The sequence below is a fragment of the Acanthopagrus latus genome, chromosome 6 (genome assembly GCF_904848185.1).
Source record: "Acanthopagrus latus isolate v.2019 chromosome 6, fAcaLat1.1, whole genome shotgun sequence".
Taxonomy (NCBI): Eukaryota; Metazoa; Chordata; class Actinopteri; order Spariformes; family Sparidae; genus Acanthopagrus; species Acanthopagrus latus.
Window position 1 is genome coordinate 11,753,341 of NC_051044.1, and position 24,693 is coordinate 11,778,033.

Below are 24,693 nucleotides of genomic sequence, written 5' to 3' on the forward strand. Positions count from 1 at the left end.
TGCACAAGTGCAACTGTACAATGAGCATAAATATCTAAACAATTAAAATTCCAAACAAGCAACAGTGCGGAGCAACAGAATGGTCAGGGCATGCAGCTCCTGGTGTCTTATACACAACAAAATTCACGGAAACAAGCACGCAGAAAGCACTGACTCTTGTATCCACTACCTTTGACTTTTCATTCCAGGCTGTACCTTAGATGACATCCACTTTTCTCATTGGTTTGTTTGACTACAGTGGATGTACTTGTAGACAACAGGCTCTTGGATGATGGGCAGAAGTTTTATTGAGTTGATCTAAATACTGCTTTCCCTTTTTTGTTATTTATCTGTACTTAAATTGATCGCTGGTTCCTGCTTCTTCAATATGAGGAGTTGCTGCTTTATTTATGGTGGTAAATGACAACTCATCGGGTTATGGATTGGGTTTTGGACATTCATTTATTGAAGACGTCACTAAGAGATTGTGATTAACACATTGAACTTGTTTTTATTATTTTAAATGATTAATTTGCTAAGTGCGGGTTACCGATGATGAAAGCTTAATTAACATGTATGAACTGAAGCATTCTGACACTCTGAGAAAAACTACAGAGGCTGAGCACTTGCTTCTCACTCTTTGCCTCACTTAACAGGAAGAGCAGAGAGGCAGAGACATGGTGATGCATGCACGTGCAGCTGTGTTTTACATGCAAAACATTTAAGCTCGACAGTCCCATGCATGCACATATATGTCGGTCTGCACACAAATGCACAATATTCCCACCACTTCAACTTTTCATGCAGCAGCAGCCATAATTAAGTACCTTCCCCAATCCCCGTAACCTAGTTTCAACAATCAGACTAAATATCCCTCCTAATGTTTGCCATCTTTTCATGCAAGGAGGATTAACACTAAGAGCCAAATCTGCTCCTTTGCTAAAGAGGAGGCCTTTATAAGGGCTTTAAAACCAGGCGCACCCACACCCCACTGTGATGCAACATGTTGCAGTTAGAACTGCTTGGGTAACAGCCTCTCTTTTTACACCATGAATTGCTATTTCACCACCTTCATATGCATAAATGCTGATCTCTGAGAATCCAAAGAGCATAGCTGGCACTACTTTAATGTATTCTACAGTAATACAGTGCAGATGCAGTTTTTGCAAATCTAACGACTCGACTTCATTGATTTTCATGAGGAAAATACCCTCCATCAAAAGCCCTTTAAGCGCTGGTAAAACACTTAGGATTACCTTCCCAGTCGGGCACGAATAACAAGGAAGGAGATGTCAGATAAATGCCTTTAAAAGAACAATAAGTAGCGCAAGTGACCTATGGGTATGTATGCACAGATATTCAGCTAATGGTTCTAACATAACTGACTAGGTCACTATGTTGGTGGTGTTTGACTACAAAGTGAGAGTCAAGGTGAAATGCATTAAAAGTCCTCTGGCAATGAAAGAGTGCATCAGGTAGAGTATCACCTGTTTCATCTGCCAGCCACCGTCTGTATTTCTCTGGTGGCTTCCAAAGAGGAAATCAGGTGACAGCTATTGAGAGAAAAAGGCAAAGAAACAGGAAGACAGAGGCAGTAAACACTGATGAACAGTTTCTATTTATATCTGAAAACCAATTACAAATCACAAGTCTTTTTTTTTTTTTGTATAACTGAGTATAAAAGGCCACAGAATGTTGCACTTTCTGGCTTTTTTTGTCAGCTTTTTGTGAAAAAAGGGGCAGAATTTGATCCAAAATGGCAGCCAGTTTGGGTTTTAATTTCACACCAACGTTTAAAAACAGGATGCTGACAGATGTGTTCAGTTAAGATCAGCCACGAGGCACGGGCTAACGCTCACGCCAACACAGAAGCTACTCCTCTGCCCTGCTTACATCCTGCCGGCTAAAAATGCTCTTTGAGTTGCCACCACGGCACAGAGGTACAAACACACACATACGCACATGCACACACACACGCGCGAACACACAAGCACACAGACACACACTTGCCTGTGATCGACTGAAGTTAACGAGAGGCAGCTGCAGCCGTTGATCAGTTAGACAGAAACACACGCTTCATGGTACTGATTTGACTCAAACAGGCTGATTTTAAGTTCTGACCTGAATCACACGCGTCCACATAAGCGTCACAACAACGTTTCTGAGACAAAGACAAGATCGGCACCAACCGCTCTTACAGTGAAAAGCCCACTGAGTGAACCATACCATCACATCACCATGAAATGAAACATATTTAGTTCCATTTCATTTAATTCTACATGTCCCGCCAGAAATGAAGTACCCAAAAAAAAAAAAAAAACGACACTGGAATGAAAACATCAGACATTGTGTAAGAAATTTAAAATGAACTTACAGCGTACGTGCTCATTATCACTGATCACCCGCTTCTACAATCCAGGCACACTCCTGTCTGTGAGAGCTTTTGTCCTGTTGAGTTTAAGTCCTCGGCTGCCTGTCGTTTCGTGCCATGACACTTTCTCGTCTGAGAGTCAAAGTGCATCAACCATTCATCTCTCCCTCCTGCCTCGGCCTACGTCTACTTCCCCATTCTAGAGGGAAGCTGGCTTTATCAGCCACTGCAAGCAGCTCACAATAATCACACCAGAACTCTGCTAACGTTGCCACATTTGTCACAGTCCGACAGGTTTGTGTTTGCAAACGAACACAGTGTGAAGGCAAACACAAACAGGGCTACTTTTACTTCATGTAGCAACACGAGAATATCACCATAGTTACGATTTAGCTTTTAAAATAACACTGAGAGTGGATAATAGCACCTTTAATGCTGTTACATTGTTATATGGGATCGTTATGACTTTTGCCTCAGTGTGTAAATATCATTTTAAAGTGTAAGATTTTCAGCTTACTTAAAAAAAAACAAAAAAAGTTGCATAATGTTTTGGGAGTTTAATTCAGTGCAAGAGAAATTATGATTTGATGAAATAATTTTAGACACGTGTTTGTATTTAGGGAGAAGATACACGATTAGAAGTCGGTTCAAGGCTGATATTTGCTATATTTAATGTCACGATAACCGTCCACAAGAAACACCTCCCACCGATATGAGTCATAATAATAGCACCTGCGGCCGTTGACAGTGTGTGGAAACTAGTGAACAGCGAGTTGAGAAGTTAAAATAGACGACCAACAGATATTGGAAGAAGTGACAAGCATCCAAAGATTAGAAGTACTAAAGCAAACTTGACAAAAGAGGAAACTCCTGGAGTCACTCCGAGGTCACTTGACCATGTATAGAAATATTGTAAAAATTCCTTTAATACACCTTTATATGATTAACAGTTTTAAATACTTCAACATATTCAGAAGAACATAATGGAACATTATTGGTCAAACCTCGGTTTAGTCTGTAACAAACTATTTCATAAAGTGATGCTTTTTTTAAAAATTCTGAATCTGCAAAGTAAGTCAGTAACTAGATAATCAGATCTGTCGACACATCTGCAAATAATAATCAGATTCATTACTTCTATCACTGTTTCCCTGCCATCCTGGTAATGATCAGGTTTTTGGAGTGTCCTGGACATGTTTTGCACACATAAACACTGAATACTGGCTTTGAGAATCCTGGACACCTGGAAACCTTGCTGACGTTCTCTGACCGTAACCAGGAAACTGTAGGATGTTAACACCTTATGTTGGTTTATCAACGCAGAGAACGGTGGAGGAGATGGTGAGAGATGGTGACACTTCTGCAGACACACAAGCAGAAACCTGTATATGTGATCAAATATTCACGGACATGAATAACCAGGATTTTAATGTTCCACGTGAACGCCATGTCCTAAATATGATCAAATCTAGATACATACTCACATGTTAACTCACTCAGTGATATAAAGAGGGTGTCTGCAAGTTTCAGATGCTTTTAAAGATCTTGTTAAGTTACATTAAGTCAAATCATCATTTTCTTAGCCAAGCATTAAAGATATGTGTAAGGGTAAGTAGCATCTGTGTGGGTTTTAAGTAGGAATATGGTTATTAGAGTGAGTTACAGTAGGTTAATCTACATTTTGCTATCATACAACTTCAAATATAAACCATGTTAGGTTCAGTTTAAAGGTTTAGAGACTTGTAACATCAGAAATGAGGACTTTCATGCAGAGAAGATAAGCTCATTTTGACAAAAAGCATTTTTTTAAAAAATGTATTAGACAGTATGTTTTTGGTGAGTAAGACCTAACAAACTCAAATCAAGACTATAAGTAATGACATTCAAGGCATAATATTTGTTAAAAAGCAGCAAATCCTTGCATTATACAAGCTGGAACCAGAGAGTGATTGATCATTGAATGAAATCTACTTATTCACTTTCAACAGATGTGCAAGCATGTGCCCACAGAGGACGAGAAGTAGAAGCCAACATGTTCAGAGTTATAAAAATAAACATCTACACCAGAGAGCGCTGCATGTGGGTCAATCGGGTTTAAACACCTGGGTCATTAACTCATGTGGCATGCAGTATGCATTAGATGTCATTGGTGAGGTTCCTGTTTGGTAATGCATGTAGCACAGAATAAAAAGTGACACATATAGGTCAACAGAAAGCATCGCGCACTGGCTTGACGGGGGAATCACTGCTTTGATCATGTGGGTATTTTTTTTTTGATGAGCAACATTAAATCTGAAACACTGACGCAACGTTGAGGCAACACAACCTTGAGATGCAAAATGCTTATCTCTAACAATCTGGATCAGGCCGTGACGTCGTATTTGATTCTGCGGACGGGTCAATTTCTGTCACAGGCGGCTGTTGAATAAATTCCCTTTAAAAATCGTCTGAAGCAACACAAAGTACTTCCTCACTCTGAGCCGATAAGACACGGAAAAAAAGGTGAATCTAATGAAACAGTGGAAGTTTGACTGTGGCGGCATCTGTGAGGTCAGGCAGGCTGATGAAAAGTTTCAGTGAGTGGTTTAAATTTAGCATTGTTTTGTAATGTTGGATGTGGATTTAAAGCAGCGTCCCTCTGTGACGCCCTAATGGCTTCTGCTCATCTGCATCAGATCAAGAGGCATAACCTTGTTATTCCCCTCAGGGATTAGCTCAACAAAAACACCATTTGAGGAAGAAGTGTGGGACGCGGGGCAGTTAATAAATGAATAAATTTGGCAGCAGGCTCGTCAGTGAACGACGGGGCAACTAGAAAGATGTAATCCCCTTTTTAATTTGGCCGACGCTCAGCGTTTCTCCCCGCTCTAATCTGGAGCACAGTCCTGGCCTGTGTGCTCTCAGACAGCTGCTGACAAGAGAGTCATATGTATAGAAATGAGCAGCGAGTGTGTGTTTTTTGTCCCACTGTTGTATCTTTCTGTCTGTTTGTGTTGATAGCTTCTAAAGCACAGCTGTGTGCACTTATTATTTTCACATGGGAATGATCATTTAATATTTTTAATACCTATTTAAATCACAGAAGCAGAAAGTTAAGATATAAAAATTGATTAGGCAACTAAGCCAACCACTTAGACTAATTACTGTCTTGGCACACGGTGCTGTGAACACATTTCCCAAACTTCCTTGTGATCACTGAATAAAAGTACAAAGCTAATGTCTGGGAAGATCTTAAAATATGCAAATGTATAAATAAGAAAATTAGTGAAAGCAGGAAGCAATTAAAATGTCCAGTGTGGAGGTATTTTCAATTGGAAAACAGAAGCAGCCCAACAGCCCCTTTCAAAGTCTGCAAACAAGCATTTCACAAAGCCGTAGTAACAGAGCCACGTTCAATACTGTCAGTTTGATACGGCACCAGAAATATAAACAGAATACACAAGAACATCACGCAGGCAGGCAACTCAGGCAAAGGCTGCACTGAAGCAACAAACGCTTGATGTGACAGAATGTTAAAGTTGAGCTTTTACACCACTTGAAAGTGGAATTATGATTATATTACACATTAAGAGCTTATAACAAAAACAGAGTTTATTTTGTTCACTTCTGATAATAGTTGCTGTTCAGCGTTGGGCACCTCTGGAGGAGAGAGTCGGAAAAAAAACACCTGCAGTTATGTCTGGCTTTTGATCTGAGGGCGTGTGTGTGTGTGTGTGTGTGTGTGTGTGCGTGTGTGTGGTATCTTCACTCCTATTTACCAACCTGACTGCAGCAGAGTTTATATACCGTACTGTACTGTTAATGAACTGTATTGCTCAGTGCTGGCTGGAGCAGGAGGGAAATGTGGAGAGGGATAAAAGAGAGACAACCAGAGTCTCTGGTGAGGGCTAAGTTTAGTGACTGACCTGAATTTAAACACACAGACACACACATGCCCTCTTTCTTTTTTTTTTCTTTTCTTTTTTTTTGTTACTCTAGAAGTAAAGTGGTCCTACCCTTTGCATTGTTCCATTGCCAGCTTCAGGAAATGGTAGTGACAGATGGTTGGTTTCCCTGGGTTGTGTCTGAGGTTGTACTGGATGGCCCTACCAGAGAAAACAGAAAAAAACATATAGATTGTGAAACAGGAAGGAAAGAAGTGAGACATAGTAATAGCTACCAATGACGACTTCACACATATGGTGTTAAACACTGACATATTTACCAGGATCATGAATGTCTGATATGCACTGTATTGTAAGTTTGTGTATATGAATAAAAAAATACCATAAACTGTTTTGATAATCAATTAACCATTAGAGTCATTTTTCAAGCTAAAATGTCAAACACTCACTGGTTCCAGCCTCTTAAATGATTTGCCTGGCTGTTCAGTAGCAAATGAAGAGTCTTGGGTTTTTCTCAGTCTTATCGTCTCCCAAAATGTCAAAGTTTGACTTTAAAGCTGTCTGTTCAAATCAGCAACCTTGCCTGCTCACTGTGCGATATAGTCTGCAGCTATCCAAGTGTTAAGTTCAATGTGACCCTGTCCCAAAGTGAGAACATTTAGAGTAACTGCCACTCAAACTCATGCGCGAGTCTCCCCGCATTCACTGGACTTCCAGCTGTGGAAGCCTGTCCTGTGATCACCACGTGTGAACCCCTGTCTGCATCACCTCATGTCAGTGAAGAGGAAAGATGCGAGCCAGGCCCCTCTCCTTTAGGTCCTGAAGTTGCTTGGCTGAAAAGGTGCTGATACAGTCAAACTATGTGAGCAGAGTCTTTTACTCCACGCTCTCCAGACGAGAGGCTTTCATCCAGCTCGGTAACTGCCCAGCTTTTCAGAATTAAAGCAATCTCAGCTAAAGGAAAAACAGCTATGTTGTTACCTTGGTGGGGGTGCGTCCACGGGCTCGACGAGGGGGTTTCCAGGACCTCTCCCTGGTAATGCTGTTGACGTAGTAGTTTCTCCCTGTGGACGGGTCTAAATACTGCTCCCACAGGTCCAGGACTTGAACAGGTTGCTGATCCGGGGCCGGGCTCGGTGGGTCCGGCTGTGACAGACGCTTCCCCGGCTCCATTTCATTGTAAAGAGGGGAGTCCTGCCAGGAGAGTTGGGACAGATAGGACTCGGTTGGGACCTTGAAGGCACAGAGAGAGTAAAGTAGAGAGAAGAGAAAGAAGGAGGGAAGTGAGAGGAAAGAAAGTAGGGAAAGGCGGGGGGTAAGGGTTAAGGTTAGGACAGGGAGGAAAAGAAATAAGACTAAGACTTAGAAAATTCTAAGACTTAAAAGCACGACATGTAATATCTTCACTCCTGCTCATCAACCTGATTGCAGCAGCGATCTGAGGAAATGTACTCTACAACATGAAAGACATTAGAGAAAGGACAGTGAGGAAAGAAGCGAGAGAGCCGGAGTCTTACTACAGGTGAGTGCTGTAGTTGTGACTGACCTGAATTCAAACACACAGACACACACACACCCTCGGCGCATGACACGCTTCTCTTGTCGCAATGTGATCTGGCTGTATGGGGTGAATGACACAAATAATGCTGCGGTCAAACTTGTTTTTCTGGTGGGGAACACACCAATACACAACCACTACTGCAGATGCAAATCTATCTCAGGCACACATGTTCACAGACATGGTCTTGTTTTAGGTTTGATTCACGTTCACTTTAAGTTGAGTACGACGACTTCCCCCCTCGCTCTTTCTGTCTTTCTAGCAACAGGTGACCAAATGAAACGCACCACTACCTTGAGTTAACCAATGGATTTATCTGGTTTTGAGATATTTGGGATCATCTAAATACACAACTCTACAAAATGTATAAGAAAGGCAAAAACTATTACATAGCACAGAAATTATACTGTTTTACTGGGTGACATCAGAACTGTAATAAAATTACATAATCATAAATGTAATAAAATAAATGTTACTCTAGTAAAACAGTAAAAGTTTCAAATGTGGGGGTTTTTTTTGGACAAAAACTTCAATGCTACAATGCTACGCAAACTACAATGATAACACAATTTTTTTCAACTGTTTTCTCTTATTTGGACCATGATTGAAACTCTCCTGCGTTGTCTTTTAACTGCCTATCATGCGTGTCTGTTGTTCTGTTTGTGCTTTCGGATGCAAATGTATACGTGCTAATGTTACCATGTGGCTCTGTGCAACTTCCCAGGGCTTTTCGTTACCCAAATCAAGGGTAGTATAGTAGGCGTTGTATGCTCTGGATCCTGTGCAGTATAAAGTCTAAAGAAGTTTAGCTTATGTGAACAATGTGTGCTGGGGATAAGGCCACAGAACACATACCACAAGTTCAGTGGGAGACGGCAGCACTTTGAACAACAACAATCATCTCAGTGTAGAAAGAATTCACAAAGAGAAAGAAATAAATCCCACCGCCTCTTACCGTAGAAAAACCCCTCAGACTTTGGATTAAGACAGAGCTTATAGAAACGTGTGCACTCGCACAGAGAGAGAAAGAGAGAGAGAGGACTGAATCAACAGCTACAGGAGAGGACATCTACAAATCCACAGAAATTAATTGAAAAGATATGTACAGACGATCATCTTTCCACGAAATATGGCTGAGACATGATTCACTAGCTGATTGACCAGCTAGCTAGTTGATCCCTGTTGCATAACACATCGCTGTTTCAGATACCGACTGAGGAAACATGGTGTGTGTGTGTGTGTGTGTGTGTGTGTGCATGTGAGGCACATGTGAAAAGGGATGTGATTGTAGTTTACTCCAGGGGGCAGCGATGAGTCTGCAGCTCACCTGCAGCTTCCTGTCTCACTGTTCCTTTCTGTCAACCTCAGCGGTTGAATCGAAAACAAGTGTCTCTGAACAGGGTCAGATCAGGCTACAGCAGGTCACAAATATGATACATAAAAACACTTTCATGCCATTTTAAAACTAATAACTCATCTTGATTTGTAACTAAAAGACAGCAAGCTGACTCACAGATTTTAGGGGGTGTGTCCGACTTTAACTTTTTATTGATTTCCAAGGTGTTGTATGACTGTTGCCAAGATAAAACACATTTCACTAAGAAGAGGAGCTTAGTTCAAGATTAACAGATCTGGTGGTGAACACTTTATTAATCATTTTGTCTTTTGTGCATATGAGTGTGTGTGTGTGTGTGTGCGTGTGTGAGAGTCAGTCATCATTTTTTAAAATCATTTTTCTCTAGAAAAAGCTGACATCTTGTTCTTAACCCGTATTGACTTCTAACTCAGACACTTCCTCTTCCACCTCTTCTTCTTCTTCTTCTTCTTGTTTGATAGCCTCACTCTCATCAGAGCGATGGTCACGCACTTATTCACACTCGGCTGCATTTGTGACTCAAAGCTTCACGAGACGTTCCGTCAACATGGGGGTGAGCCGTTAATGACTGAATTTACATTTTGGGTAGACTTATCCTATAAATAATTTCCGATGAACTTTTTTTTTTTTTTGTCTTTGAACTTTTTGCTCTGTTCCAAAAGAAATGTACAAGATAAGTTAGAAATAAGTCAGAATAAGCTATCTTAATGAGATGAAAGTACTTTTTCCTTTTTTAGTGTATCAATATTTCAAGACAGTGAGCAGCATCGACTTCTATCTCAGACACTTCCTCCTCCACCTCTTCCTCTTCAGGTTTGATATTCTCATCCTCCTCAGAGCTGTGATCAAGTATTCACCAGTGGCAGCATGTGTGACTTGACCACAAAATGCACAAGGAAGACGGAGAAGCTTAATTTACTATACAGAGATGCAAGAAACAGCCCAGTCCTGTTTTGATCTAGATATTTAGTCTTATAACGGGAAATGTTTGGTTGCTGTGGCTGAGAAAAGTGAGATATATGAGAGAGAATAAATTGTTGCATGACTGTATTTGGACTTGAGAACGTCATATGTTATTTTCTGTCACCGCGTTTTTGCATGTTTCCAACAAGGCAGAAGAAGAGATGTTGCAGCTGTGGTGGTGCACGTCTGTCTTTGTGAGCTCAGGCTTATTCTGTTCATCCATCTGTACATCCTGAATTTTGTTCAGTGTGAGTATTGTTTACATTTGTCCTTATGTCCAGTCAGTGCCCTTGACCAAGACCGCACAAGAGGTATTAAAAACAGATAAATAGACTAAGAGCGGTAAAAGGAATAAAAAAGATAAGACGCTGAAACCCGTTGAAACCCAAGTTTACTCAAGGTGACGTCACATAGATTTTTATCAGCGATAGCGGCTGTTTAAAGGTGTGTTCATCACCAGTGACGTTTGAGGTAGGATCATTTATGTTCATTCACCCGCCTCGGACAGCGAGATTACTTCACTGTAAGTTAGCCCTGAACTCGACAGCATGAATGAATTCAGCACTCACCAGAGACTCTGCTTCTCTCTCTTCTTTCCCCCCCCTCCTCTCTGTAATGTTGATCGTGGAGTAAAGCACATTTCCCCCCCCAGCTCGACTCAGGAGGGGAAGTTTAGGATAGATTTTTTCCCCGTGAGTCAGGCTTCATTAGCCGAGATCACCGCTAACGTCACTGCTGCTTCTGTGGCTGAATGGAAGCAAACCCTGAGGCCGGGGTTAGAAAAATATTGTGGAAAAGACGAGCGGAGGCTGCAGCATATTAGTGCCTACACTTGTCTTTTACTCATGGATATTATATTATGTAGGTGTCCACAGACTTTTGGCCATTTAGTGTACAAACCAAATGAGGCAAATGAACAACCTTTTTGTTACTGTCTCTTCAATTCAAAAGGAATTTCGCCCCCACTGAATTCAGGTTCACCATCGATGTGGCTGACGGAAATGTGTGACGGGAGAGCGTTTTTTCGCATGAAACATGTTATGACCCGAATGTGGCTGCAATAATCCTGCTTAGCGGTATTAAAGACTGCGTTAAAGAATGTCCTCGGAGAGAGGGAGAGAGAGAGGGGGACAGATGCAAAGGCAGACAGGGAGGAAGACAGAATGAGACACAGAAAAAAAAAAAAATAGCTCTGTCATTTCCACTGAGATCACGGCTAAACGAATTCGGAAGTAACCGGTGCTTGCGTGGCTCCGCGTGCAGAGAGGCGAGCGGTGGGAGCTTCCCTTCAGCTGAGGGATGGATAACCTTCAGGATTTCTCTCAACCGCAACGCCTTGTGTAATCCCCCTCTGATGTAATACAGGGAGGCTCTGACGTCACGGCAATGCTAACTTGATTGCTGCTCTCGGAGGATTATTAAGGTCAAGCGCAGACGTGGATAAAACACAACCTCTGCTGTCATGGCTCTACTCAGTTGTCCGTCGGGATCTCCCGGAGGCTTTTAATCGGCTGCGTTACGACCTCATAACATGCCCGATTGAAGGAAGTAAATAAAAATAATCTTAATCATGAAGAGCCGTAGTTCACCTGCCATCTATCATCTGGAAAAATGTGTTCGTCCAGTTTTAACCCGCACAGTCACACGGATAACAACCGGCATCTGTGTTGGAGCTATGACCTGTAAGTCCATCAGATTAGAGGTTTCTGCCAATGAGAGGAACTCAGGAATTTACTCTAATTCCACACTTCCTTCAACGTCAGCAACATTTGGTGGATTTGTTTGACCTATTTTCGTCCATTCACTATTCTTAACACGATTTAGGATGAGAGACAGTATCAAGTAACAGCTGAATCTGCACTTGACACTTGCGGTTTGGTCTCTTCTCATAGAATGGTCTGGTTAGACCCGATATCACTTCGCTATAGGGGGGTGAAAAAAAAATCCTCTGGCTTGTTTGTATTTCTTCTTTTTCAGCATGCAGCGCTGGTGCCCGTTGCAAAACTGTGACGTGGGCGAACTTGTGGTGGAAAAATTTGCACATGAGGAGGCGAGTGCTGGCATTGAAACAGCTAAATCCCTGCACGGGAAAAGGTAACAGCGGCGAGCTTGTATAGGTTTTGTACCATTAGCCTAGCAGCCAAGTTAGGGTCAAATCAATTTGCCGTTTAAAGTGTGAAGGTTGCTAGCTCAGAGTTGTTGTGTCTGTTTCCCGCAGATAGTGGAAGGGAGGAGAATGGTGCCCGAAAGAGTCGGCCAGTCTACATCCGCTGAGTCAAACTATCCAATGACTAACTGCTGGATATCAGGTATAAATATCCATACCTTTAAACTGGTATAACCTGCCTTGACCTTGTCTTGTATGTGATCTACTCAGCCTCATGACGACAGAAAGTCGAGTGAACTTTCGTAGTCCTCGAAACATTTCGGGAGGTTCGCAGCAAAACATCATTGCAGCATTCTCCTTAACAACTGAAGTACACAGGGATTTAAAAACTACAGAATCTCATAAGGCATAATCCAAGTCTCCGGAAGCCCAGAGATCCCAAATTGATTTACACTCTGACGCACAATCGGGCTTGTGCACCAGCTTAGTCGCTACAGTTAAGATTTTGGCTTAAGGTAGTGTGTAAATAACGTCTTTTCAAATCAATTTTGGATATCCTGGCTTCTGGGGACCTGGATGAGCTGTATGGAGCCTTTTTTAAAAAAAATATTAAAACGTATCTTCACCTTTTAGGGGATTTATCCTTTAACTAAATTCACCTGAACTTTCTTTGCATAAATGTTAACTTAAGCTCAGTTTGTGCTCCATTCCCAGAGAAATGTACAAGATAAGCTGCAAAATAAGATAACTCAATCAGGTGCTTTTTCTTTACGGCTAACATATTAATTACTGCTACTGTTTAAATACAGCGAGCAGTGTTGACGTCTATATCAGCACTTCCTCTTCCACCTCTTCTCCTTCGGGTTTATTATTACCGTCCTCATCAGAGCTGTGATTGAGTGCTTATTCAAAGATGGTTGCATTGGGATTCTACAGTAAAATACACGAGTAAGATGGAGAAACTTTATTTAAAGACCAAAGATATGAGAAATGGACCAGTCCTCTATCGATCAAGACATAGGGTAATGAAATTGTCTTCTAACTGGGCATTTTTGAAGTTTCCTCTTCATGTTTCAATAAAGTGAGTCATATGATACGAGCGTGTGACTGTCGCCGGATGTGAGAATTTTATGTTTTTCTGTCGCCTCGTCTTTGATTGACAGATGTGTTCTCCGTAGGCAGAAGGGTTCCACACAGAGGAAGAGATGCTGCAGGTGTCATGTGTGACTCATGCGTCTGCCGTCAATCATTTTGTGCCGCCCACTTGTGAAAGGCATTCATTTCCAAAGAGCCGAAGCTTTAATCCAACACAGCAAATTTAATTGAAGGGAAATTGCCGATGGTATTGGTACATTTTTTTCACCTGGATGTTATTTTCATACGTTTGTACATTATTTTTTTATTTACCCACCACCTTTGTTCTAGAGATTTGGGAGACACTGATTCTGACATCAAGTCATCGCAAAACAGGATGAAGTTCACAAACACAGCACTCCAAATGAAGTGAAACTGGGCAGAAAGATGAGAATAACACCCAGGTGTAAAAATACAGAGCAGGAATTTCCTTCACCAGATGTTTTAACTCACATCTGTCTGAGGTTTTTCCTACCTGCAGATGGTTGTTTTTGCCAGAAGCTCCCACCATGTCCCACTGGCTGCAAGACTTCTTGGGCATCTTGTGGTTGGCCCGGCTGCTGAAGCCCCCGCCCACCTCGTCGTACGGGTTCTCCACCATGTTTTCAGGCAGGTTGCTGGAGCTCTGGCTCCGAGTGATCATGGGAACCACCCTGGGGTTCCTTGGTAAAGTTTGGGTCACGGAGGAGGCGGGGGACCCGGGGACCATGAGGTGGCTTGACGAGGAGGTGGAAGAGTTTGGGGTGAAGGTAAATCCGGAGAGGGGCAGGGTGGGGAAGCGGCCTCCACCTGTGTTGGTGTGGTTGTCCAGCCCGTGGAAGGCACTGTTGGAGTTGAGGTTTTCCATGGAGCGGTAGATGGGTTTGTTCACTGAGGGAGGGGAAGATAAAATGAAAGCTGATTTGAGTTGCGATTATTAATCTTAAGAGAGAATTTGAACCGATCAAAGACTTGATTTCTCCCCTGCCGCATTATTTTCTCTCTGTCTTCCTCTCACACTTTACCTTGACGCGGCTCATGATAGCTAGACGCTGATGGGCTGGGAGAGAGCGACACCCTCGGCAGCGTCCTGAGGTTGGTGTTCAGCGAGGCGGACATGACCAGGCGCTGCGGCGAGGCCACTGGTGCGATGGGCACCTCTGTCACATACGTGGCAGGGACATACAGCGGCTTCGTTTTGCTGGCCGCCCCGATCCTCCGTACCTGTCAAAGAAGGAACAGATTTCAGACTGCTTTTTGCTATTTTTTTCTCCCACGTAGATCCACTTAGTTCAACTGAGCGTCAGCCAGCACAGCTGAGACCTGAACACTGTGTGGGAATTTATTACGCTGCAGTTACTGTGACATCAGACAGATGCACTGACAAACCCACGACTTCTCCTCTGAAATACACGGTAAACATTCTTTACCACAAGACTTGCTTATGACACTTTTTCTAACGTGTTTCTTAAGACTAATTTTTGCATGTTTTTCAAAAAGCACCTTCACTTGACAGGTATTCAAATTCCCGGATAGCCAAAAACAGACATTTCCATCTGATTATCTGTTCTTGATCAAACAAATCCCGTAAAAAGGGCCGAAACCAAACAAGCCAACCCTCTCGATTTTTCCGTCAGACTCCAGTTTTTTCATTGCCCTCGCCCATTTTCTCCCTGGGGTCACAATTCTCCTCTATTTCTCACGATGTAAGGGCAATTTTTCTCACTTGCTCCCCTTTCAGTTAACATAAGCTTTTCTGGTACTCTACAGCGTTTAGTCCGCTGTACTATTGCGCCTCGTCCTCCTCAGTAAGTGAGAGACGGACAGAGAAATGGAGAGGAGAGGGAATATTAAAAGACATTTCAGACACCCCGGAGAGAAGAATTCCTGTTGCTTGCGTAATGTTTTAAAAGACAGGGGCTGGGATGTGCCCCCTCAGTTTTTCTCTCATTCTCGAGAGTCGCACCGCATCAATCCCCATCAAGAGGCTGACAATCATATGGTGGTGGAGAGGAAAGGCTCTCTAAAAGGCAGGGGTAAAACATGAATGAATTAATGGAAAGTGCTAAATATCACTTTATGCCACAGATTTACACACGTTTACAATCAAGGGCAAATGATTCAGTAATGTTCTGAAAATAAAATAAAGTAAAATAACGTTTAATTTAATTATTTGACATAAAATTGCTGTTGCATTTTACTAATTATTGTGCTATTTTTAGTATTTATATGCTACCACAATGACGAAAACAGTCCTTGAATTTGGTTTGAAATCCTCCCAGTTTCTGGAGTCTCAAGGTTGGCAAGTACGGCTGAATCCACCAATGAATTAATTTGAACCATTTCCTGTGTAGATCCATCCTGATACAGCTTCTAACTCTCTATTTTTGTCCAAAATCTTAAAAAATAGAAGAGTGCACTCAGTAGAGTGGAGATCTTGATCACGCTACAGTCAAGATGACAAAGATAACAAAAACAGGGATTTATTCATCTCGTATTGTGCTCGGCTTTAGTGGATCAGAGCCTTTCAGGTACTGAATTCATCTGCAGCTGCTGATCAGTCGCAGCCCTGACCAGGATAATAAATAGAAATCATTGATCCAGATTGTTGCATTACTTGACATGTTTCTTTATGAAAATGGACACTGTAGTTTACCCCATGGCTATCCAACATGCATCATCCTACTGACCCAAATACGCTAAAGCACTAAATCCGTAACTTGAAATAGTCTCGAAACCTGCATTATTCATTCCTGTTTGACAGAAACTACAGTGCCCAGCTATTTTAAGGATTTACTTAGCTTTTTGTCCAGATGGAAGTACATACTCGTGACTGGCTTTTGAATGATTTACATCTTCATTTGAGTCATACAGCCACAAACAGGGTAGGAGAAGTCAAAAAGTATGAAAGATGAATTATCTCATCAGAATTTTGGTCCTTTTTTGTCAATAGAAAGCTGCAGATCATGTAGATGTTGACGTTTCTTGAAAAATTCCCACAAACACACAAGACAAACCGCTCTTCTCACCTGCCACCAGTCGCTGTTGGTCTTCTTCAGGAGAATAAACCGTTCGCCCTCCCTGATGCAGACCTGCCGTCCATCAGCCCCGCGGTAGTTATAGTCGTACTGGGCCTCGAGGACCACCGTACCACTGGGGACCCCACACACCGTCATCCCCCTGGAGGCCACCACAGGTGTCGCAGCAGGCTGTTGGTTGTGCCCCACAGAGCGCCGCCAAGTCCCCGACAACATGGCTCTTGACACAGTCCTTCAGCAAGCTTTACTGGAAGCATGCGGATGGCTGAAACTGGTGATAGTGGTTGGGTTAGCACAGGACAGGTGAGACTGGAGCCAGGCCAGTGCCATGATCTGAAACACACAGGTCCAGAGCGAGAGATGGCGGATTAGTGAAGCTGTCAGAGAACAATGACAAAAAGGCAGCCGGCTGTGTGCAGGTTCAAAGAGTTCAGAGAGAACATGAATCCGTTTACTGCTAAAAATGGAAGTCTGGGTTAATCTGGATAAAATCACCAACATGTATGACAACATTAGAAATATGTCCAGTTTAGTTTTTCTCTGCGTTGTTTACCTTCATGAAATATCTGTTTCGAGCTTAACACCAAACATTCAGAGATGCCAACTTATTAAATTTTCTGCTGCCTCTACTTCACATCATTTTAAACTGAATATAATTTTGGACTTTTTTTTCTGGTGAAGAGGTGAGAAGATATAATATTTCAGTAATTTGCAAAGTGGTATCAATCTTCTCATTTAACGCTAACTCTCCACCAGGAGGCGTATAAGAGAGTTTCCAAAATATCAGACTTATGGTTAAATCAATTAAATGAGAAATCATTTTTGGATTATGCTTGTTTGCAACATACAAACACACACACACACACACACACACACACACACACACACACACACACACACACACACACACACACTGTTAGCAGAGAAGCTATAAAGATACCCAAAGTGTTAAAATATTCTCAATGGCAAAATCTTTTTTGTTTTGTTACCTTGTCCCTTTTTTAGTACAAGGTGACAGCTCTGTTCATCCAACGTACCGTTTTTTTCAGATTGTTTAAAAATTTACATATATATAAAATATATATAATCATTATTGATCAGCTTCTCAAAGGTATGTAAATAATTGTGGCAGGATATTTCACTGAAACAACAAACTTCACTGGAAATTTAATCATTATAAATTAGCCTAAACACGTTGTTTCTGCATTATCCATCTACATAAAAGTATTGGCATGTATTTTGCGATAAATCTGTGACAGGCAAGTATCAGCCAATAATATCAGCCAACCAATATATCTGTCAGGGACTAACTGAAAAGACAATTATTTGTTCTTTCAAAAAAAATTAGCACAATGACATTTTTGATTAAAAATGTGTATATTATGACTTTTGGCAGGTATTAGAACAGTTATAGCAGTCTGGTGAGTTCAGAAAATATATTTCAAACCAGACGGAGACAACTCTTATACCATCTAGAGATATAACAGTATCCAAATTCTCATTCAATAAATTGTTTCATATCAAGGTAACAATATCATACCTATCCAATTATTGAGCTGGTATCAATGAGTTTTCTTCCAGATTGCTGATAAAATAAACTAATTTAAAAATGTGTTACTGTGGCTCTGATGCAACTATAAAAAATGTCCCACCCACAACGATATCTGATTGGTAACACATCACAATTAATAGTCTATAATAAACACAGAATAATCTGAACCAGTAACTCAATGTATTAAATGACTGTAGTGGAGAGGAAGTATAAAGCAACAGAGAATGGCAATACCTCAGAAATGTACTTAAGTTTATTTCATCACTGGTTGTTAAAATGTTGACACAAAGAGTTGCATTTTTACTGCAAATGAATACAGACCCCAAACATCACTCTTCAGTCTCCTTGAATGCTAATAATAGAAATCTGTACCAGCCCTGAAAAAGTCATGTCTGTCAACCCCTATTGTAAATGATTCAAATGTGAAATAAAACAAAAATTCCACTCGACTAACAGAGATGAGGATAAAATGTCCCTGCAGATATTTGTACACCACCACAGTGCGCCACTCCTCTATTGTCCCTTCATGCTGGCAGGACTCACAGACACGTGTGAGTGAATAACTCATGCGTTCGGAGGATGCAGGGAGCGCGGCGTACCCAAAATAGCATCTGTCTCCGTCTCTCCACCTGAGCCAGCATCCCCAAGCTAAACCCCTGCTCTACCCAGCCAAGACCTGCTTACATAAGAGCACATCTAACTTTCTGCCAGACACATAGCAATACATACAGCCTCACACATTACGTGCACACACCCACTCACACGTGCACACACACACACACACACACACACACACACACACAGAAAAGGGAACATCCCTAGGCACCTAGCAACAGGGCTTCAGTCACAGTCAGGCCCAACCCATCTCGGTCTGGGTGAGAACAGAAGAGGCAGCAAACAGGAGAGAGATCCCCGGAAAAATTAACGACAAAAATGAAAAATAAATAAATAAATAATAATAATAATAATAATAACAAAAGGTATACACCAGCTGTGAGCTATGTGAAAGCGAGGAAAGTGAGGATGGGGGTTGGCTGGCTGAACCTTGATAATCCTACTGTTATTAAAGCACAGGGATGAATTGTTGACCCCCACAGCTGCAGAGAATTACAGTAAAATCCCTCCGTACCAGCATATGGGACTGCCTCCCTGCCTGTATGGCTAGCTAGGTAGGTAACGCTGGCAGGACGCTCACAGACGAGCATTTTCTAGGCAGAAAATGTAATGAATCAGAACAAATACCACTACACATTAGGTAACTAGACTGACAACAGCTGAGACCTCTTCAGTCATATTACACGAGTAGACGCAACTGGCTTTGGTTGTGAGGTAATGGCATGTAGGGTGACAACAATTTATTATGTTCATTTCAATTTGTCAATTATTTTTTCAACGAATCGATTAGTTGTTTGGTCTATGAAACGTCAGAAAACTGTGAAAAATATCAGTCAGCATTTCCCAAAACCCAAGAGGACGTCCCTTAAACATAACTCATACCACAACCATAAGAAACCACACACTACTCACATTTAAAAAGCTGAAACCATATAAGTTTGACATTTTCTAACTACACCTATTGATGACGATCTAAACAGTTGGCGGAGGGAAGGAGGTAGAGCTGGTTGCCAAGTAATGTAATCACAAGGTCCCCGTTTCAATTCCCCAGCTCTCCTGGATGCACGTTGAAGTATCCTTGGGCAAGACACTAAACCCTTGATTGGCACCTTGCTAATCATAAGTAGGACAAATATCCCAAAAGTGAAAAACAAAAAGTGAACTTGGTCTCATAATTAATAAGCAAATCAGAAATTCTTTCCACAGAAGTGTATTTATTGCATTCCTTGATGCACTCTGTATGTACTTTCAACTACGTCCAAATGAAAGACGTGAGCGATGGCTCAAGTTAAACAATGAAGACACTCTATCTGACCAGGCAGAAATGTTCATGGGTTCACGTTTTGCTGACTTCCTTCCTCACTCTCTAATGTTTCCCCGAAACTAGACGTGTTCAGGGATATTGACAGGCAACCAAATACACAAGCTCAACTAAAAAACATCCACCTTGTCCATCGCCTCCATGGCATCTTAAGTGAAAAATGGGCACGACTTCCATCTTAACCAGAACTGCCATTTTCCATGTAAACAGAATACTGTTCTCCTTTTTTAAGAGTAAGTTTCATTCATTCATTCATGAAGATCTGTGTTAGCAGCTATTTCAAGTGGACACGACTAACAGTTAACCAATGCTTCTAGTCTTAAGTGCCACTTATGCTTCAATTTCAAGAAATATGTTGTTGTTTTTCCCAAAAGCACACTTAAAGCATCTATTTGAGTTGCTTTCCTTGAACCTTCGTACCAGAAAAAGTGTTTAAATGAATGTCAAGAAGTGTCAAGTTTAGTTTTTTTGGTGTGCAGCAAGCCTTCGTCATTTATGGAAATGCCCCAACTCTTTGTCTTCACACACAGACGGCGGCAAAAGTCAGAGGTATGAGGCGAGTGAGCAAACAGGAAACTGCAAAGACACATCAAGGTTACACCACAGTTTGGGTCATATCCTCTCTATCTTACCATTTGTTTTTCTGTTGTGAAACATCGTCGGTAGTCTAGCTGCAGCCTGTAGGTGCTGACAAGCCCATACAGTCTGCTGTGCAGCATTTGAACACAGCAAGTGATGCTGAGTTGCTCTGACTACTGGGCAGCTGTGTGAGTAGCATTAATTACTGCCAAGCCGAGCCTTGAAGCGGAGACTCGTAGTTGTTTTTGAAAACCCTGTTGCGTGGTTTCAGCAAAGTGTAATTGACATTTAAGATGGGCAGGGAGGAATTACATCACACCCTGGGTTTAATGAAAGGCCAAAAACGTTCAGCAGTGGCCGATTCACACAACCCCGTCTACGATTCTTATCAAGCCTGCACGCACAGGAAGAGCTCTCGTGATACTGCCACACACCTGTTTGTCTTTTCCTGTCTGTCTTCCCTGCCTCAAAGCAACTTTGAAACAGAGAAAGAAAAAATCGTTAGTGAGGGGTTTAACCTAACTTAAAGGGCCAGTTCACCTTAAAATCAAACCCTCACATTCTCCCTCTTACCTGCAGTGCTCTTTATCCATCTAGATTATTTTTGCTGTGAGCAGCCCAGTTTGGAGATATCTGCTATAAGGATTGTAAGCCTTCTCTCGATATAAAGTCACCAGATGGCTCTCTGTTTGTCGTGCTTAAAACACCCCAAAGTTCATTTGAAAAACTCAACAGCAATGTCTCTTTCCAAAAATCAAGACCCGCTTACTCAAGATAATTCACAAACCTTGTTGATTTTCTTTCTTTCCATTCTAACTACACCCTCTGACTGTATCGCTGCATCATGCCCCTGTTGGCGTCCTCCTCAGCTGAACTGCAACGTTAGCTCGTCTCTCGTTCATGAGAGCAAAGTATCTACCATTGCAAATATTCTATATTGTTGTGCATCAATATATTTAAAAATGCTTTTTGACAATACTACACAGTCTTTGTCCTTATCCTCAGGTATGCAAACACTACAGACAAGAAATGCTTTTAAAATGAAAAGAATGATTGGTTATTGGTTGGCAGGCAATTATTGGCTGAAACAGATCCATGTCGAGCTGTCCGAAGAGAAGTCAGCCATGGATAAAAGCACAGCAGGCTTTTTTGTGTGGGTGTTTTTCCTTTTATGGTGGACTGTCCCTTTAACATTTGTTGCGTTAGGGCTAAAATAGACACAGTTGCTGCACACCTCAATTCAGGTTTTATCAGGGCATGTGCTCATTAGGCCATAATAGCTGAGTTTAAGTCCCTGGTGGTATTATTTCAGATTTAAGGCACTTTACAGTAACAATGCTCCCACAGGGAAGAAAGAGAGGGGGAAGTCAGGAATGCGGTTCGCCTTTCTTTGCTTGATTGACTCACACCAGAAACCAAAAAGGCTATTTTAAGTAATTCATTTTGCTACAGATAGTAAACCTTAATTCAACACTAGTGGCTAGAAATGTAAAAGAACACAATCCACAGAAGGGAGCCAGACAGTCCTTCTATTTGCAGGTCAGATGGAAGTGGAAAGTGGAAAGGGCACTGGCGTCACAAATCCAGAACATACAGAGAGGCCCATATGGTGTCAGAGACGGACACAGGCACCCTGCAAAGGCTGTTGAGAGGCAATCACAGTTTGTGCCAGGGGCTGAGGGCACAAGGCTTATGGTGTAGTACCAACAACACAAATGGAGCAATGAGGGAGAAAACACGGAGGGAAGGAATGAGTGGGGGAAAAAAAAAAGGATGGAAAGATGAGAGCAAACTTTCAAAAACACAGAGGATGAAAAGCCGAGTGTTATTCATCTGTCCGCCCTCGCCTGAGTGCTTTTTCACCGCGGCACGGACTGAGTGCGCACGCGAGTCGGACCGAGCTGAAGACGCGGAGAGAGTGCCCAATTTGTGCATGCATGCGAGAGAGACGGCGAGAGAACAAGGGCGACTCACCATGGTCCTGAAGTGTGAGCGTCTCTGTGTCAACAAGGTCACCGCCAGCTCACTCTGCAGACAGGGTCATCCGTGCAACGCTGACGATTAACCTTAAAAGTCAAAAATATCTACATGAGAAAATGTGTTTTAAACCAGAGGAATCAAGGCTTCTGGCCTGGCAAAGATTAGAGAGCAAACACAAAGGTGAGGCAGCAAACCACTGAAACTGACAAAAGCCAGAAGCTCCCTCCTGCAGAAAAATCACAAACTATCTCTCTCATGCACACATGGTTAATCCACTGCACCAAAGTGATCCTGCCTCCACTCATTGAACCCCTGCTGACCCTTCCTTCCCCGATTTAGCCAGCGTTTTGCCCGAGAGATAAAAACAGGGGGAAGTGACAGAGAGAGAGAGCGTCAGCTGGCCATTAACCATTCATGCAAATAAAACCATGTTTGAACTTGAGAGAGGATCATGGGAGAAACAGACGGAGAGAGAACCAAACAAAAGCAACCAGCAGCCCAGTTAATTGACTGAGTTATTGATCCATACACAGAGCAGACTGGTCAACAGTGTCACTGGACGTCAGAGATCAACCACACAGTTGAGCACGTCCACCAAATGGATGTCAGCAGCGAAGCAGGGGACATTATGTTCATCCAGATCATCTCAGGATTTGCTTGGCCACTTTTTTTTCCCCAAAAGAGGAAATAAAATGTTTCGGTTTGCATAATCCTGTAACTACTTAGTTGTTTGTCATGTTTTGAACAGAGGTTGGCATCTTCTCGTCAGGAAAGCTGGAGAGCTCTGCACGCACCACTTGTTACATTATGTGATGTATGTGTAATGAGCCGGGCATGTACAGTATCATTCTGTCATTAACTCTGTGTGCGAGGGGAGAGGAGCCGCATTTCACCGATCTACACATTCAAACAAGTAACTAGGAGGACTATCTAAGAGTCACAGCACAGAGACAGAAGCAGTAACTGACCTGAGGCAACAAACTATCAACCTGTAATCATTTAAAATGTGACATGTCACAGCTTTGCACACAGTTAATTCAGGGTTTCTGTTCTGACATTTTCAGTGACAAAAATATTCACAGTGGGACAAACATTATGACTAACGTTACAGGGCACAGCGGCGGCTCTGAATAAACAACCAGCCTACCTGCTGCAGCCAGGCTGTCTGGTGTCACCCACTCCAAAATTATAAAATAAAAATGGAAGATCATGAGATGAAAAGTTATGAGATAAATACAGTAGAAATGATGAGATAAAATGTCAACATTAAACTCATACCTTTTTTACTCATAATTATGAGTTTTTCTTTCTTTTATCTCATTTAAACTCATCATTACCATGGGAATACATAGCCTGCACATTCTATTTTTATCAAGGCTAAGTTTTCATGAAGTTGGTGGAAATGGGTGAGTGCATGAGAGGGAAGTCAGTCTCGTGTTTTTAATAACAAGATTTTTCTAATTTCTTTTTAATGCTGCTGCTTCTGATAGGCCTACACGACTGTAGTCTTTGTAAATGAATGTTTTCTTTTCCCAGTTTATAGCTGATTGGTCAGTAACTGGTGAGGATGAAGGCAACAAAACATCCTTTCATTTTTAGGAAAAGTTAAAAAGGTACAAGTTAATATCAACCGTGTACGTGCACATGAGTCTCAGGTTTGCTCTGGTATTTAAAATAGTCCTACATCCTTGCTGGCGAAGTTTAAATCCAATGTTTAACAAACCATACAGACTTATCAGTGTCATGGGTGAGCTGTGAAAGCAAGCGCATTCAACGTTTTTAGTCGAATCAACAATCCTGACAGGCCGTTGGATTAAACGCCTCGGGGATTATAGGCCCTCCTGGTGGGTTTGAATGTTTTAGTCACCATTTTCCAAAGCATGCATCAATTTTTAAGATTCACTCCCCTACTGCATGCAGTTCACCTCTTGCCATGTAGCCTAGTTGACATTTTATGTTCCTGCAAACTACTAATACGTTCACGTTTGAAAGTCTCATACGTGCCATCTCTATGACAGCTGTCATATCATATCGACATTATTGTACACGTATACGACCTGACATTCATATCAGGAGGTGGACGGGATGGTGGCGGAGTTACAGGCAACAAGGCTGGCAGGTCAGTCTCTGCAGGACGAGAAGTGTGAAACCACTGGATACTCTTTTTTAAAGAAGACCTCGAGAGACAATGTCCATCTGTGTTTGTGGCAAAGAAATCCTCTGCGTGCTTTGTAGAAGACCGCAGAAATCTTGTGCTG

The 24,693-nt window shown here is 42.0% G+C and overlaps 1 protein-coding gene and 1 long non-coding RNA gene across 9 annotated transcripts in view; one reads left to right on the forward strand and one right to left on the reverse strand.

The window, feature by feature from the left end:
* The window catches only part of arhgap9 (Rho GTPase activating protein 9), a 51,654-nt gene that overhangs the window by 18,654 nt on the left and 8,307 nt on the right, over positions 1–24,693 (reverse strand). For 3 of the 8 annotated variants that reach the window (XM_037099717.1, XM_037099715.1, XM_037099712.1), the window contains exons 2-8: positions 22,430–22,521; positions 16,380–16,721; positions 14,376–14,574; positions 13,847–14,241; positions 7,216–7,467; positions 6,346–6,435; positions 1,467–1,532 (exon numbers count right to left, since the gene is read on the reverse strand). In XM_037099717.1, coding sequence (XP_036955612.1) covers positions 1,467–1,532; positions 6,346–6,435; positions 7,216–7,467; positions 13,847–14,241; positions 14,376–14,574; positions 16,380–16,604 — 1,227 coding nt within the window. In that variant the 5' untranslated portion in view covers positions 16,605–16,721; positions 22,430–22,521. The remainder of the gene's footprint in view (positions 1–1,466; positions 1,533–6,345; positions 6,436–7,215; positions 7,468–13,846; positions 14,242–14,375; positions 14,575–16,379; positions 16,722–22,429; positions 22,522–24,693) is intronic. The other 5 variants (XM_037099718.1, XM_037099720.1, XM_037099716.1 and 2 more) reach the window with 3 other exon arrangements.
* Positions 1,542–12,671, forward strand: LOC119020433. The gene is made up of 5 exons (XR_005075316.1): positions 1,542–1,919; positions 9,629–9,720; positions 9,981–10,378; positions 12,108–12,224; positions 12,349–12,671. It is a non-coding gene; the product is annotated as an uncharacterized LOC119020433 (long non-coding RNA).